Raw genomic sequence first — 14,423 nt, 5'->3', positions numbered from 1 at the left:
CCTAACAAGAAACCCTCCTGCCAATCAGAGAACCGCCATCTGCAAAACTGTACGCCACAGAGAAGCGTCAGAAGACGCGAAGGTGTGCACTCTGTAAAACTTTGAAAAAAACTGCAGACCTGCAACGCAGGGAGGTCTGCTTCCTACAGACACTAAGCTAAAACTGATTTAGCTTAGTCCCTGTAGGAAGGGTATAGCTGAAGGGAGGAGCTCACAACTTTTGTGCTTAGTGTCCACTTCCTAGTGGCAACAGCTATACCCCCATGGTCAAGCCTGTGTCCCCCAATGAGACGGATAAGAAAGTTTCCCATCATGGCCATATGCAATACTATGCCCAGAACCTTGACAGGAACATAAAAAAAAAACAGGGTTGCTTATGAGAGCAGTAAAATATTATTTTCCCAATATTATAATTTCATGTGATGGTAAAGTCACTGCAAAATGATATTCAGGGATTTCACCAGGATATCATCTGAGCACATATATACTTTCCTTAGAGCTCAAAAACCGTGAAACATGGAGAAATCTCTCACCAAACATAGATATCACTGTATGTAGAAAAGGGGGAAAAAAGAAACTATTAAAACTGCAATACCTTGATTCATAAGGAAATGTGCTAACAAAAGTAAGTCACATCCACTAGGGGGCGCTATTATGTCTCTCGCCTAGTTGAAGAAGTGCTCCCTCCAGTGGTCCAATAGAGGAACATGTAGTGGACGGAGCTAATTTCTGCAGCCCTGCTTCCATTGAGATCAGTCAGAGCAGCTAGTGATGGCCCACCCTGAAGATAGACCATCATTTAATAAAAGTTGGACAACATGGCAGACCTTTCACCTAAAGAACATTAGACTTCTGGAAAGGTGAATTACCAAAGGTCCAGTACCTTAATACATCCTGATAGATATGTGTTGGTGCTTGCCCTGGGAGGCTCATCAGGACAACCCCTTTTGTATACCGTATCAGAGCCCATCAACGTCATAGATGCAGGCTCATGAGCTAAAACCTGAGGCTGCTGCAGAAGAAATAAGTGGTCACACAGACCTGCGCTGGAGTTAGACGCAGAACCCACCCTAACACCATTTGATTGTCAGATGCTTCTATGCTTATTAATGAACTGTACATTTAGACTTTACCAGTAAAAATGACTAAAAAATGGACTATTTTTCAGGAATGATGGGTGGAAATGGTCCAAGGCCAGCTTTACAGTCGGCTGAGTGGGGTTCACAGAAGGCAAATGCTGTGAGGGCAGGGTGTCCCGCAACTGGCAGTGCCATGAACAGGCCAATGCAGAGCATGATTCGCAGTCCAACCTCAAGTATTTCAATGAGGCCCACCAACCAGACATGTCCCAGGCCAATGATGCAGTCTCCTGGTATGAGTATGGGTAAGTCAGACCAAGCTGTGTAGTAGCATTCATGGGCCCTAATATTCCTCCTACACAAAGAGTATGATTATTTCAGTTGCTTATTTTATTTAAACAGAAAGAAAAGCAAAAAATGTGGCTGGAAGAGCTTACTATAAGGGCTCATGCACACGAAAACACGGATCTTCAAAAAAAAAACTGATGACGTCCGTGTGACATCTGTGTTGGATCCATTTTTTGTGGATCCGTTGTAATAATGCCTGTCCTTGTCTGCAAAATGGACAAGAATAGGACATGTTCTATTAGTTTGCGGAACGGACATACGGAAACGCAATGCACACGGAGCCACTTCAGTTTTTTTGCGGACTCATTGAAATGAATGGTTTCATATACGGACCTGCAAAAAAAAAAAGAAAAGAAAAATGATCTTGTGTGTATGAGCCCTTAACACTTTCTTCTCCATAGAGTTGACCATACAAATGAACCATTGAACTTAACTGGATTCTTTTTTCTCAAGGAACTTCTGACCTAGACATGAACCTGACTGGACCACCATATACCCAGCCACAGGCGCCTCCTAACCAAACGGCTCCATGGCCTGATAGTATTTTGCATATTGATCAAACTTACAGCAATCAGGGCAGGTATGTTTCCTACAGCTCATACAGCATCCAGTTTTGTACATTAATGTTCAAAGTGATAGCAGCGAGTTTGAAAAGGCGAAGCACAAAACCATTATGATGACTTTTATTCCCATAAATGAAAATGCAGTGCAATGAGTGTGCTAATCCTTTACAAAAAGTAAAGAAATAGGAATGTTAGACTATTCAAAAAAAATAGCAGTGCCAGCATTTTTCTTTAAAAACTTTATTGTATAAACTGAAAGATTGTTTGAGATTTCACTTTGCTTTGAATCACTGAACTAATATTTGGTGACACAACTATTTCGGAGACATCTGTGTTGCATGGAGTCAACCAACTTCTTGCATAGTGTTGGGCGGTATTCATGATATACCGCGGTATTAAGAATTTGCAATTTGGCGATATTGCCGTTTCTTAAAGGGCTTCTGTCACCCCACTAAAGTGTTTTGTTTTTTTTGGACTAGTTAAATTAGTTATATTGCGATATATGAAAATATAATTGTGTTACTTACTTTGATCCAGCAGTTTCTGCAAAAAACGAAGTTTTATCATATGTAAATTCGGTCTCTACCAGCAAGTAGGGCGTCTACTTGCTGGTAGCTGCTGCAGAAATCCGCCCCCTCCTCTTGTTGATTGACAGGGCCAGCCGGGATCTCCTCCTCCGGCCAGCCCTGTCGGCATTTCAAAAATCGCGCGCCTGTGTTGATTCGGCTCAGGCGCTCTGAGATGAGGAGGCTCGTCTCCTCAGAACTCCCTCAGTGCGCCTGCGCCGATGACATCTTCTATTTCGGTGATGTCATCGGCGCAGGCGCACTGAGGGAGTTCTCTCTACTTGCTGGTAGAGACCGAATTTACATATGATAAAACTTCGTTTTTTGCAGAAACTGCTGGATCAAAGTAAGTAACACTATTATATTTTCATATATCGCTATATAACTAATTTAACTAGCCCCAAAAAAAAAAAATCACTTTAGTGGGGTGACAGAAGCCCTTTAATTGCTGCGGTATTTTATGCACACTTGACAATGCTGACTGCTTCTAAAACGTCCTGCGCACATTACACATCAGTATAGCGCTCAGTATGCCCACATCTACTGTACATTGTAGATGTCTCCAGCAGTGTCTGGTCGCGTGTGCATACCATCTTCTCAGGTCCTTTAGCTCACCAGGAAATAGGATCTACCGTCTGTAAACACCCTGTAAATTACATAAATAGCGTCCATTTTCAGGCCTGTACCTCACATGGATCCAGAGATCTCCTCATTTATTGCTCTGCTAGATTGATATGAAGCTGACAGCTCAAGGGGAGTGTCTTTTATGCTGCAGCTCAGGGGGCGTGTCTCGGCTCTCCCTATCACAGCTCAGGGGGCGTGTCTCAGCTCTCCCTATCACAGCTCAGGGGGCGTGTCTCAGTTCTCCCTATCACAGCTCAGGAGGCAGTTGAAGGTTGATAATGAGCATGTGCGGCCATCTCAGTGAGCAGGTCAAAGAAATAAGGAAAAAAACAAACAGCAGGTGGCGCTATACAGATACATTTTATTGAATATCTCACTGGCTATACTAAATTTTTAAATTACATGCAATTACAACAGAATTCAGATCCAGGTGCCGGTTTGAAAACTGTAGAATATTTTTTCGTGGGACGACCCCTTTAATCCACAGAATGAATGCCTTTTTCAATGTAACTCCTCACTGCTATTATTTTGAGCATGCCCATTACAAGTAATGATACAATTACTCAGATTGAGCAGCTTGTTTGTACACTTACAAGTAAATGGTTTACTATGTAGAAATATCACTTCTACCAAAAACAGTGATTTATCAGGATAATGTTGCACTGCTATTTTTTCAACATTACTGTATATGACTGAAATGTGACATGAGCGAGACAGTAAGACAATGACATTAATCACACTTTTTATTATTTGGTATGTGATTTTCTCATTTTTAGGCAGCAATTCAGTTCATCGGAAGACATACTTTGTCAGCCCCGTTCATCGGAGTCTCCAAACGAGGAGGTGAACCTCCTTCATCAGCTTTATATGGCTTTGCGAAATTTTGATGGTTTGGAGGAGATTGATAGAGCTCTTGGAATACCAGAACTAGTTAGTCAGGTACATTTCTGGTTATCAATATACTTTTCTTTTTTAGTTTGTTTATTTAAAAATCATAGGATGCGTATCTTAATGATTGTCGTTGAACAGATCATCTGAGTTTTTTGTTTTTTTTTTGTTGTTTTTTTTTTAGAGTCAGACTGTTGATCCAGATTCATTCGTTAGTCAAGAATCAAACTTGATCATGGAACAGAAAGCTCCTCTCTATAACCACGCGTACACCACTCAAGGCCAGATGGCTCAGAATAGCTATGCTCAAATGCCGGATCCAAACTTCCACCCTATGGGACAGCGTCCTAACTATGGAATGCTGCGCATGCAAACCCGGCCCGGATTGAGGCCCACTGGAATGGTACAAAACCAACCAAACCAGTTAAGGCTCCAGCTGCAGCACAGGCTCCAACAAGCACAGCAGGTACCCATTTTTGACACTATTTGTCTCAATACTTGCAGTATTTCTCATCTTGAATGTCAGTAAGGTTATGTTCACATCACATTGGAACACCTTGAACATCTTTGGCCCATATGCCAAGCATAGCTATAGGCCCTAATTAACATGTTTTTGTTCTGCTGTATTGTATTTTCTATGCAGGGGCATACATAAAAAAAGGGAAGGTTTTCTTCTCTCTACTTGGACAGTCACAGTACTAGCAAGTGCCAGTGCCCGTAGAGGTGATGGGTGGCAGCATGGGCCTGAAGGGGAAGTAATAATACATTTAGAATGATGCATCACAAACAAGCAAAGACTTTATTGTGATGTCACATGAAAATATTCGGGTGAACGGACAAGCAAAGTAAATTCATCTGCATTTTATGCTGAAGTAATGACGGAAACATCAGGACGTTTCGTCACTCAAGGAATTTACTAAATTGGAAAAAGGAGTAGAGACTTCTGCATGTGAACGGACTTTGCTTCTCGATTCATCTGATCAGATTTGTGTGATATCACAATGTTACGCATCATTGTGGGGTGTGTTGTACAGTGGATAGGGGTTGGTGAGCAGCAGCAGACGCTCAAATAAGTTGCGCTCTGAGTGCAACATATGCTAAATTTCTAGATTGTAGAGATGATGCAGAGTAATTACAGCTTAAAATCCCTTTCACTGGAATGTGAGAAAGAGGTGTAATTACACAGCACCACCGCTACAAGCTAGCCAGCGTGCAGATAGAGATTGAATAGGATGCAGCCCTTGAACAAGCACCATGGCCTCTTCATGCAGCTGATCGGCAGCGGTGCCAGGAGTCGGACCCCCACTGATGTGATATTGATGACCTATCCTGCTGATAGGTCATTAATATCATGACACTGCACAGCCTCTTTAACGGGGTATTCCTATCTCAGACAATGGGGGCACATCGCTCAATGTCCCACCTCTGGGACATTGAGAACGGAGCAGGGAAGGTGGTGGCCTGAGGACCCCGGCGTCCGGCCACAGCCAGGCGCTCTCCCCGTAGGATTGCACGGCCACAGCTCCCATTCATTTCAAAGGGGCCGATGGAAATTTTCAGCGGCCCCATGGAAATGAATGGAGGGCGGCTGCGCTTGTGTAGTGTACCTTCCACAATCTTCAGGGGTCCGTTCTCGATGTAGGTGCGGGTCCCAGACAATGTGGACATATCCTAGCTATATTCCCCATTGTCTGAGATGGGAATACCCCTTTAACGTTATAACAGTCTGAAAATGCATGTGTTCTTAAATGTAACTGGAATTCGCTCTGACTTCAGATTTTCATTGCTTAATAGAACCGGCAACCACTAATGAATCCTATGAATAATGTCTCCAACATGAACATGTCTATGAGGCCAGGAGTACCAGCACAGATGAGGGAGCAGGTAAAGCGCAATGTAGTGCATATTGTCAAGTCAACCCATTTTATTTTCTGCCTGTTGTGAAGCTATATGGTGCCACACATGAAATTTGTGCCATTTCATCATGCATATTGTGACCTCTTCTAGTAGGTGTAGGCTATTAGGAAAGTAAATCCCATAAAGGATGCATGATATTTGCTCTTTAGAATGAAGTTGTATGTTGATAAGCTACGTAAGCAGTAAGTAATATTTCTACTACTCCTTTAAAGGGGTCGTCTGTCCTAGGAGATGACAGCCCCTATGGTCGTATCATTTGGCTCATTAAAAAAAAGACCCACACTCATCGGTGGCTGTGCCAGCCTTTTCTTCTTTTTTTTTGTATGGGCCACACGTTAGGATCATAGAGATTGTTGGCTCCTAGGCCTTTTAGCATTTTCCTTTTGTGGAGCCACAAAATAAATATTTGGTTAATTTGCACACAGAAACTGTGTAATATATTTTTGTGCATTTATTAACGTGTTAAAAAGAAGCATTTTGTAAATTCTGTCAAATGTATATGCAGGCGCCGATCAATGCACAAATGATGGCACAAAGGCAAAGGGAGATCTTGAGTCAGCACTTAAGGCAAAGGCAACTTCAACAGCAGCAGCAAGTGCAACACAGGGCCATGATGATGAGAGGACAAGGACTGTCTATGCCGCCAAACATGGTGGCTTCTGCAGCCATGTCAGGATCAATGAGCAGCCCTCGGATACCACAAGGCAATGCACAGCAGTTTCCATTTCCTCCGAACTACGGTACTGGAATTCCATCCCCACCACCTTTCACCAGTCCTTTCTCCCCAGTGCCCCCCAGCCCTGGGTCACAGTCGCTGTCTCACAGCTCTTTGCATGGCTCCCAGATGAATCTGGCTAACCAAGGGATCATGGGCAGTATGGGAGGACAGTATGGGCCTGTCTTGAATCCCCCAGTTCAGCACAATGCCTTCCAGTTTGCCAGCTCAGGTACCACCTTCCACTTTTAAGTGCAGGTCTTGCTTTAACCTCTTTAGTTTCGCTAGGCCTGCAACCTATTGCAAAGCAATACATTGCAGTCCAGCCCCTTACTTATGACGGGGTTTCAAGTATCAGCAGTCTTCATAGGCTTGACGAGTTCTTGAAAGTGACTGGGTGGCAAACAAAGAACCAGTCTTTGCACAATGGTCATGGCACGTTTTTCACTCTTATATGTGCTAGAATTGTGTCTAGAGATTTTACCCTGATTTACGAACCTGATCCCAGTAAATGAATCCTACAAAATAACGGACTCAGTCTGTAGTAGGCAGTGGATTCACCACAGGCATTTACAAGAGTGAAAATAGTAAAATCTCTCTTGATCCCTGCAACTGAAGTACAGTTCCAAATATGAGATGTTGAAGTATTTAACTGCATGTAATTACTAACATGTCATTAACATCCATTGACCAATCTAATACATCTCCTAGATTTGTTTTAACCTGTGACTACTAGGCCAGTACACTGAATTTGCCAAGCCTATAAACCTAAATGAGCTTTGTCACTACTGTGCATTACTCCTCTGCTGTGTCTCTGGTGTTGATCTGTCGTGTGCTTAGATTACATCTTCATCTTTCTACGCGTTGCCTATATGTCTTTTGGCTTGGCTTCTTCTTGTGTGCTTTCCCTTCCACTGCCAATGTATTTATGGTGGGTGATCCTGTAGCCACTTACCTATTTGTCCACTTTAGTCATACTAGGACTAGATGATAAGGCAAAGGCGGACTCTCCTGCCCTTACACACACAGATAAATCTTTGCGCAATATTGCCGAGACGCATATATCCAGCATATACACAACCAGGAGTTTAAAGGGGTTCTCCAGGCTTCTTCATATTGATGACCAATTCTCAGGATAGTAATACAATATATCAATTGGCACTTCGGTTTGAAGTAGAGTAGCGGTGCACGTGTCTCCGGGCCGGCGCCCCTTGTAGATAAGGAGAAAAGAGACCGGCACTCGCTTGTTTAGATGATCTTGCTGTGATTTATTGTCACATTGGCTGTGCGGGCATGCTGGGAGTTGTAGTTTTGCAACAGCTGGAGGCACACTGGTTTGGAGACACTGCCATAGACATACAGCAGCAGAGCAGGAAGGGAGACAGCACAGCGCGCACTGTCTCCTCAAACAGCTGATCGGGGGGGGGGTGCCGGGTGTCGGACCGCCGCCGATCTGATATTGATGACCTATCCTGAGGATAGGTAATCAACATGAAAAAGCCTGGAGAACCTCTTTAACTGTAGACAGTTACAACCAGGCTTTGGACCAGCGTAGACGCAATGGCCTCTCTGCCACATCAGTGCCACATTGCACTTCACTGAGCTCCTGTAAATCTCACCTCTTTTACATAGTGTTCATGAGAACTGGGGAAAATAACAAAAAAAAAAAAAATTATATGTCTTTTGGATTATGGGAGAATAGGTAATTTCATTTAAGTTCCTACATTCTCAGCCCAGAGTGTAATGTATAGAAAATTATTTTATTAACGTGTGCCAGACACCAGGGAATTCAGTGTTAAACTAGGCAAATCTCTTGTAGGGCTACCTGAGCTGAATGTAATGATACCTTTCACTTAATGATCCGCTGTTTCATTCTGGAGAAAATGTACTTTTAATCCATATCGGGCCCAAGCACCCTTCCTCTGCCAGACCCTCTCTCTCATGAATAGGTCTGAGAGAAATGACTATGCTAAACTGTCCCTGTCAATCAAGAAGGCGGGCAAGGGCTGGCAGGAGGAGCAAGGTTTCCCCGAGTGGCTTGGACCTGTCCTCAGTGCACTTAACTTCTCATTTGCATATGGATTAAAAGCACTTTTCCTCCTGCATAAAGCAACAGATCACGAAGTGAACAGTGTCATCACATTTAGCTGACCTAGCCCTGCAAGATGTTGTGCATGGTTTACCAGTGAATTCCAGGTGACGGAGCAATAGGGCGTTACATCACTCTTCACTTGGTTTCCTATGGTTTTGGATTTATGCATTTCCCACTTGTGCTGTGCTTTGAGTCTCCTGTCTCTTCGGTGGGTGATGGCAGGTGCTTTACAGTGCTCGTCTTTCTGTTTGCTGTGTTGCATGCTGTGTGAAGCGTGACCAGAGACTAAACAAATGTGTTCTATAGGAATGAGCCAGCAGTCAGACCCTGGATTCACTGGGGCAACTACCCCTCAAAGCCCAATTATGTCACCCAGAATGGCCCATACCCAGAGTCCCATGATGCAACAGTCACAAGCCAACCCAGCATACCAGACAGCTGACATGAATGGATGGGCACAGGCAAACAATGGGGGAAACAGGTATGAAGTCGGGCTACTATTATATAATTAACGCCATGTGCACATTTATTGAAGACGTAATATTTGTGTTTTTAGTAATTTTATTTCAATTTTTTTTTTTACCTTTTTAGTATGTTTTCACAACCATCTCCACCACACTTTGGTCAACAAACTGGTGCAGGCATGTATAATACCAATATGAACATCAATGTCTCTATGGCAACCAGTGGAAATGGCATGAATAGCATGAATCAGATGGCTGGACAGATCAATATGACTTCAGTGACCTCTGTGCCTACATCAGGGCTGTCCTCTATGGGTCCAGAGCAGGTAACATATTTTTAACTGCCTTTCAGAATCCTCAATCATAAAAACCTGAGCCAAGGCATATTTTTAAAATTTTCGTTCTATCTTGATTTCAAACCAGGTAATCAGGGCGTTGACATGAAGACAGTATTGTATCTCGGGCCTTGTGTAGGGACTTGCATTATAAGAGCACAGTAAGCTGTTAGGGATGTGTCTGGCAACGAGCCTGTCATCTGTTCTAATGATAAAGTACTGTCACAGTCCATACGTTATATATTTTTACAGTGTAGATTACATACCATATTTTTCGCTCCATAAGATGCACTTTTTCCCCCCACAAATGGGGGGGGAATGGCAGTTCGTCTTATAAAGCGGATACTAATGAGCCCATTATGGAAGCACTCTCTAGTACACAGTAGGACCAGGGAGCGGTGAATATAGCATTCCTGGTGCTGGCTTTACTCAACGATCTGAGGTATTCTGCCGGAGCCGCTCTGTGCTTTGTCTGGCCTGCGTAAAGTCAGGACAGAATGCACATAAGCGCTGCAGGAAGCATGCGCTGGATCTTTAGAGTGGCAGCGCCGTCTGGAGTATGAGAGGTATATTGCTTTATTTCAGGTCTGATGAAGTTTGAGGGTCTGATCTGAGATCTGATGAGGATTGAGGGAATGATCTGAGTTCTGATGAGGATTGGGGATCTGATGAAGTTTGGTGGTCTAATGAAGATTGGGAGTCTGATCTGAGGTCTGATGAGGATTTGGGGTCTGATCTGAGGTCTGATGAAGATTGGGTATCTGATTTGGGGGTCTGATCTTTGGGTCTGATGAGGAGCTGGTGTCTGATCTGAGGTTTGATAAAGATTGGAGGTCTGATAAACATTGGGGGGTCTAATCTGAGGTCTGATAAAAAATATTTTTTTCTTATTTTCCTCCTGTAAAACATAGATGTGTCTTATGGTCAGGTGCCTCTTATAGAGCGAAACATACAGTATATATGAATCTATGAAAAATTATTTTGAAAGGTGGACCTGCCCTTTAAAAGTCAACAACTATTTTTTAAAAGAAAAACTCACTTAGTAAAGGGGTTGCATGGTTTCCTATATTGATGACCTATCCTCAGAATAGGTGATCAATGTTAGATTGTCAGAGGTCTAACTCCAGGCACCCGTTCAGATCAGCTGTTTGAATAGAATGCAGCATTCGTGTGAGCTCTGAATTCCCTTCACTGTTTACCTGCTTGCCGTCGACATCGCAGCAGCAAGCAGTTGTAATTGCTTATCCTTCTTCCCATTCACTTAAACGGGAAGGAAAAGGTGAAGTGTAACTACTCCTTCCCATTGATGTGAATAGAACGGAGGAGCTGCGATGGCTATGGCGAGCAGGTAAACAGTGAAGAGAACGCAGCGTTCTCTTCAAACATCTGATCTGCGAGGTCGCCTGAAATCAGACCTCTGACGATCTCATATTGATGACCTATGCTGAGGATAGCTCGTCAATACAGGAAATCGGCCAACTCCCTTAAATAATTACATAGTAACATAGTACATAAGGCCGAAAAAAGACATTTGTCCATCCAGTTCGGCCTGTTATCCTGCAAGTTGATCTAGAGGAAGGCAAAAAAAAACTGTGAGGTAGAAGCCAATTTTCCTCACTTTAGGGGAATAAAAAATTCCTTCCCGGCTCCAATCAGGCAATCAGAATAACTCCCTGGATCAACGACCCCTCTCTAGTAGCCATAGCCTGTAATATTATTACACTCCAGAAATACATCCAGGCCCCTCTTGAATTCCTTTATTGTACTCACCATCACCACCTCCTCAGGCAGAGAGTTCCATAGTCTCACTGCTCTTACCGTAAAGAATCCCCTTCTATGTTTGTGTACAAACCTTCTTTCCTCCAGACGCAGAGGATGTCCCCTCGTCACAGTCACAGTCCTGGTGATAAATAGATGATGGGATAGATCTCTGTACTGACCCCTGATATATTTATACATAGTAATTAGATCTCCTCTCAGTCGTCTTTTTTCTAAAGCGAATAACCCTAATGTTGATAATCTTTCAGGGTACTGTAGTTATTATTATTATTTTTTATATAGACACTATATAAGGCCCAGTTTATTGGAATCTGCCATACAATGTTTTCTGATGTAGTACAGTATTGTCTACAGAACACCACAGATTATAGACACTATATTAGGCCCAGATTATTGGAATCTGCCATACAGACAATGTTTTCTGATGTAGTACACTATTGGCTACAGGACTGTTTTCTGATGTAGTCCCTTAAATAATTTTGTATACTTTTATCCAACACTGGGTGTTGTACATTATTTAAGTGACATTTTTGTGTTGATTTGTGAAGGATGTTGGTAATCTGTAAACTGAAAGGTATGGATTTGCATACGTTTCTAGGTTAATGATCCCACTCTGAGAGGAGGCAGCCTCTTTCCAAACCAGCAACCTGGAATGGATATGATTAAACAAGAAGGCGATGCATCAAGGGTAAGAGAGTGGACAGTTGTCAAAATTGAGAAAATGTGTTGACGCCTACTTAAATGGGCATGTTAACAGTTTTTTTTATTCTACAAAATCCACATCGGAAACCACTTAAGCCTCATTCACACATCTGTGTCCAAATCCGTGAGCAGGTGGTCAGGGATGCATCCGTGAAGGGATGGTCAGGGATGGCATCCGTGGTTTTCATGGAACCATAGACTATAATGGGCATCCGTGCTAAAAACACTGACCCACAGACCGTGCTAAATCACTGATGTCTGAATACACAGATTAAGGGGGCTCGTTCACACGGGGACCGTCCGTGGGGCAGGCATATGGGAATCGCAGACCCATTCACTTGAATGGGTCTGCGATCCTTTCGTTCCGCAATAAGATAGAGCATGTTCTATGTTTTTGCGGTGCGGAAGCACGAAACGGAACCCCAGAAAGCACTCCGTAGTGTTCCGTTCCGCATCTCCGGATTTGCGGACTCATTGAAATGAATGGGTCCGCATCCGTGGTGCGGAATGGCTACGGAATGGTGCCCGTGTATTGCGGATCCGCAATACGGCAACGGGCATCACACTTTCGTGTGAACGAGCCCTAAAATGAATGGGAACGTGTGCTGTCCGTGGAGAACACGTAAAGCACACGTCCGTGTAACACTGACCTGTGAATGAGGCTTTACCGTGTGCCATCCATTGTTTTCAAAGGCAAAAATGTATTATTAGTGCATATGGCATGATTTTTTTCGGAAGTGTAATTTACTTGAGAGAAAACCACGCAAGTAGCTGCAAACTGATTAGCCCCATTGAATGCAGGCAGATTTCACAGCAGTGCAGCCTCAGATTTCTGCAGCAGTTGCTGGATTTCAAGGTTCAGTCGTGGATTTCTGCTCCAGATCCCATAGTAATATACGGTATACACAACTTATTTATTTTCTAGTATGAGTTTCTGCCTCCTGTGCCCTCTCAAGTAGGTAGACGGGAATAAGCTGCAGACAGACGTTTCTGGCAGCAGTTTACCTAATATGTTTTCCAACTTGAAATCCAACGTGCCCAGCCCTTCTTTCCATTGACATATGCCCCATAGACAATTGCGGGTCGGTCCAGCTGAAATTGGTGGGCTTTCCCAATGTTCACCTAATGTATATCACCATCTTTACTCCCATAGACTGCAAATGGCCTTTGCTGCCCTTTTCTCTTTTACACAACCAACTGGACGTCAGACGGAGTCTACTGATTACTTATCTTCATTCATCCATGCCTGAACACCATATTTTTAAGCTAAATATTTCTTTCTTTCTTTTATTTTTTGCCGGATACATATAATATAAAACTTTTTTTTTTACACTGTGCCACAAATCCCTTGCATTGCCAAAGAATTTGACGATATGACAAAAATGTTCTGATCTGTATAAAGATGCATCATAAACTGAGTGAACACAGAATGATGGACCTAAAAAGAACTCTGCTGTACCGACCACTAGGACCCCTACAGAACATGAGAAACCCCCCCTCCAAAATGATTGGAATGGCGGCCAAACCACGCATACTGCCGCTCCTTTCATCTGTATGGGACTGCCAGAGATAGCCAAACGCTGTACTCGGTTATAGCTGGCAGTCCCGTAATGATGAGTGGCAGTGCGCATGCTTGAACTGCTGCACCATTCATTTTCAGGGCGCACCCGTTCTAGTGTTCGGCGGTCGAGCAGTCGGACCCCACCAATCTAATAGTTGGGATAAGGGGATAAATTAATATAACTGTAGTACCCCATACCTTTAATATGGCAGTTGACACACCCACTATATTTTTTTATGTATTTAAAGACTGTATATTTTTAGTAGATTGCTAGATACTTTGTTCAGAATTGCATCAAAGATTTATTTTATTATTTTTTATTTTTATGGAAAAAGATTCAATAAAACCTGTAATTTAGACATTTATGCCTCTGCAGTTTTTTCCTGTGAATACCTATCGGTACATGGAGTTGTTATCAGTGACAGCATTGTGTGTATACAGAGATAGGTGTCAGTCACTGACAACCCCTCCCTCCTGTACCTATAGGTATTCACAGGAAGTAGAAATAGCAGAGGTATAAATGTATAAATTACAGGTTTTACTGAATCTTTTCCCACAAAACTATATATTAATCTGCTCCGCTCCTCCTGCTCTATAACGTGCTGCTTTCAGATTGCACTGCATTTTGTGGTGACAGGTCCTCTTTAATGTTAACTTCAAAAAAATGACCCTTTGTCCCCATTTGCCCATTTAATTGCATTTAAATTATGGCAGAAATTCTATGAATAATTGAAGACACTGCTGGAAAGAGTAATGGTTGTGAAATGACGTCACAACCTTTAAACTTGCA

At 42.9% G+C, this 14,423-nt stretch overlaps 1 protein-coding gene across 8 annotated transcripts in view; it reads left to right on the top strand.

Moving 5' to 3' along the window:
- The window catches only part of NCOA2 (nuclear receptor coactivator 2), a 219,980-nt gene that overhangs the window by 202,273 nt on the left and 3,284 nt on the right, over positions 1-14,423 (top strand). For 6 of the 8 annotated variants that reach the window (XM_040433417.1, XM_040433418.1, XM_040433421.1 and 3 more), the window contains 9 exons: positions 1,169-1,384; positions 1,881-2,007; positions 3,957-4,119; positions 4,253-4,534; positions 5,863-5,952; positions 6,491-6,932; positions 9,099-9,273; positions 9,384-9,582; positions 11,969-12,058. In XM_040433417.1, coding sequence (XP_040289351.1) covers positions 1,169-1,384; positions 1,881-2,007; positions 3,957-4,119; positions 4,253-4,534; positions 5,863-5,952; positions 6,491-6,932; positions 9,099-9,273; positions 9,384-9,582; positions 11,969-12,058 — 1,784 coding nt within the window. The remainder of the gene's footprint in view (positions 1-1,168; positions 1,385-1,880; positions 2,008-3,956; positions 4,120-4,252; positions 4,535-5,862; positions 5,953-6,490; positions 6,933-9,098; positions 9,274-9,383; positions 9,583-11,968; positions 12,059-14,423) is intronic. The other 2 variants (XM_040433423.1, XM_040433422.1) reach the window with 2 other exon arrangements.

Source organism: Bufo bufo, chromosome 5 (assembly GCF_905171765.1).
Source record: "Bufo bufo chromosome 5, aBufBuf1.1, whole genome shotgun sequence".
In the NCBI taxonomy this organism is placed as follows: domain Eukaryota; kingdom Metazoa; phylum Chordata; class Amphibia; order Anura; family Bufonidae; genus Bufo; species Bufo bufo.
This window is presented reverse-complemented; position numbering and strand designations above follow the sequence as displayed.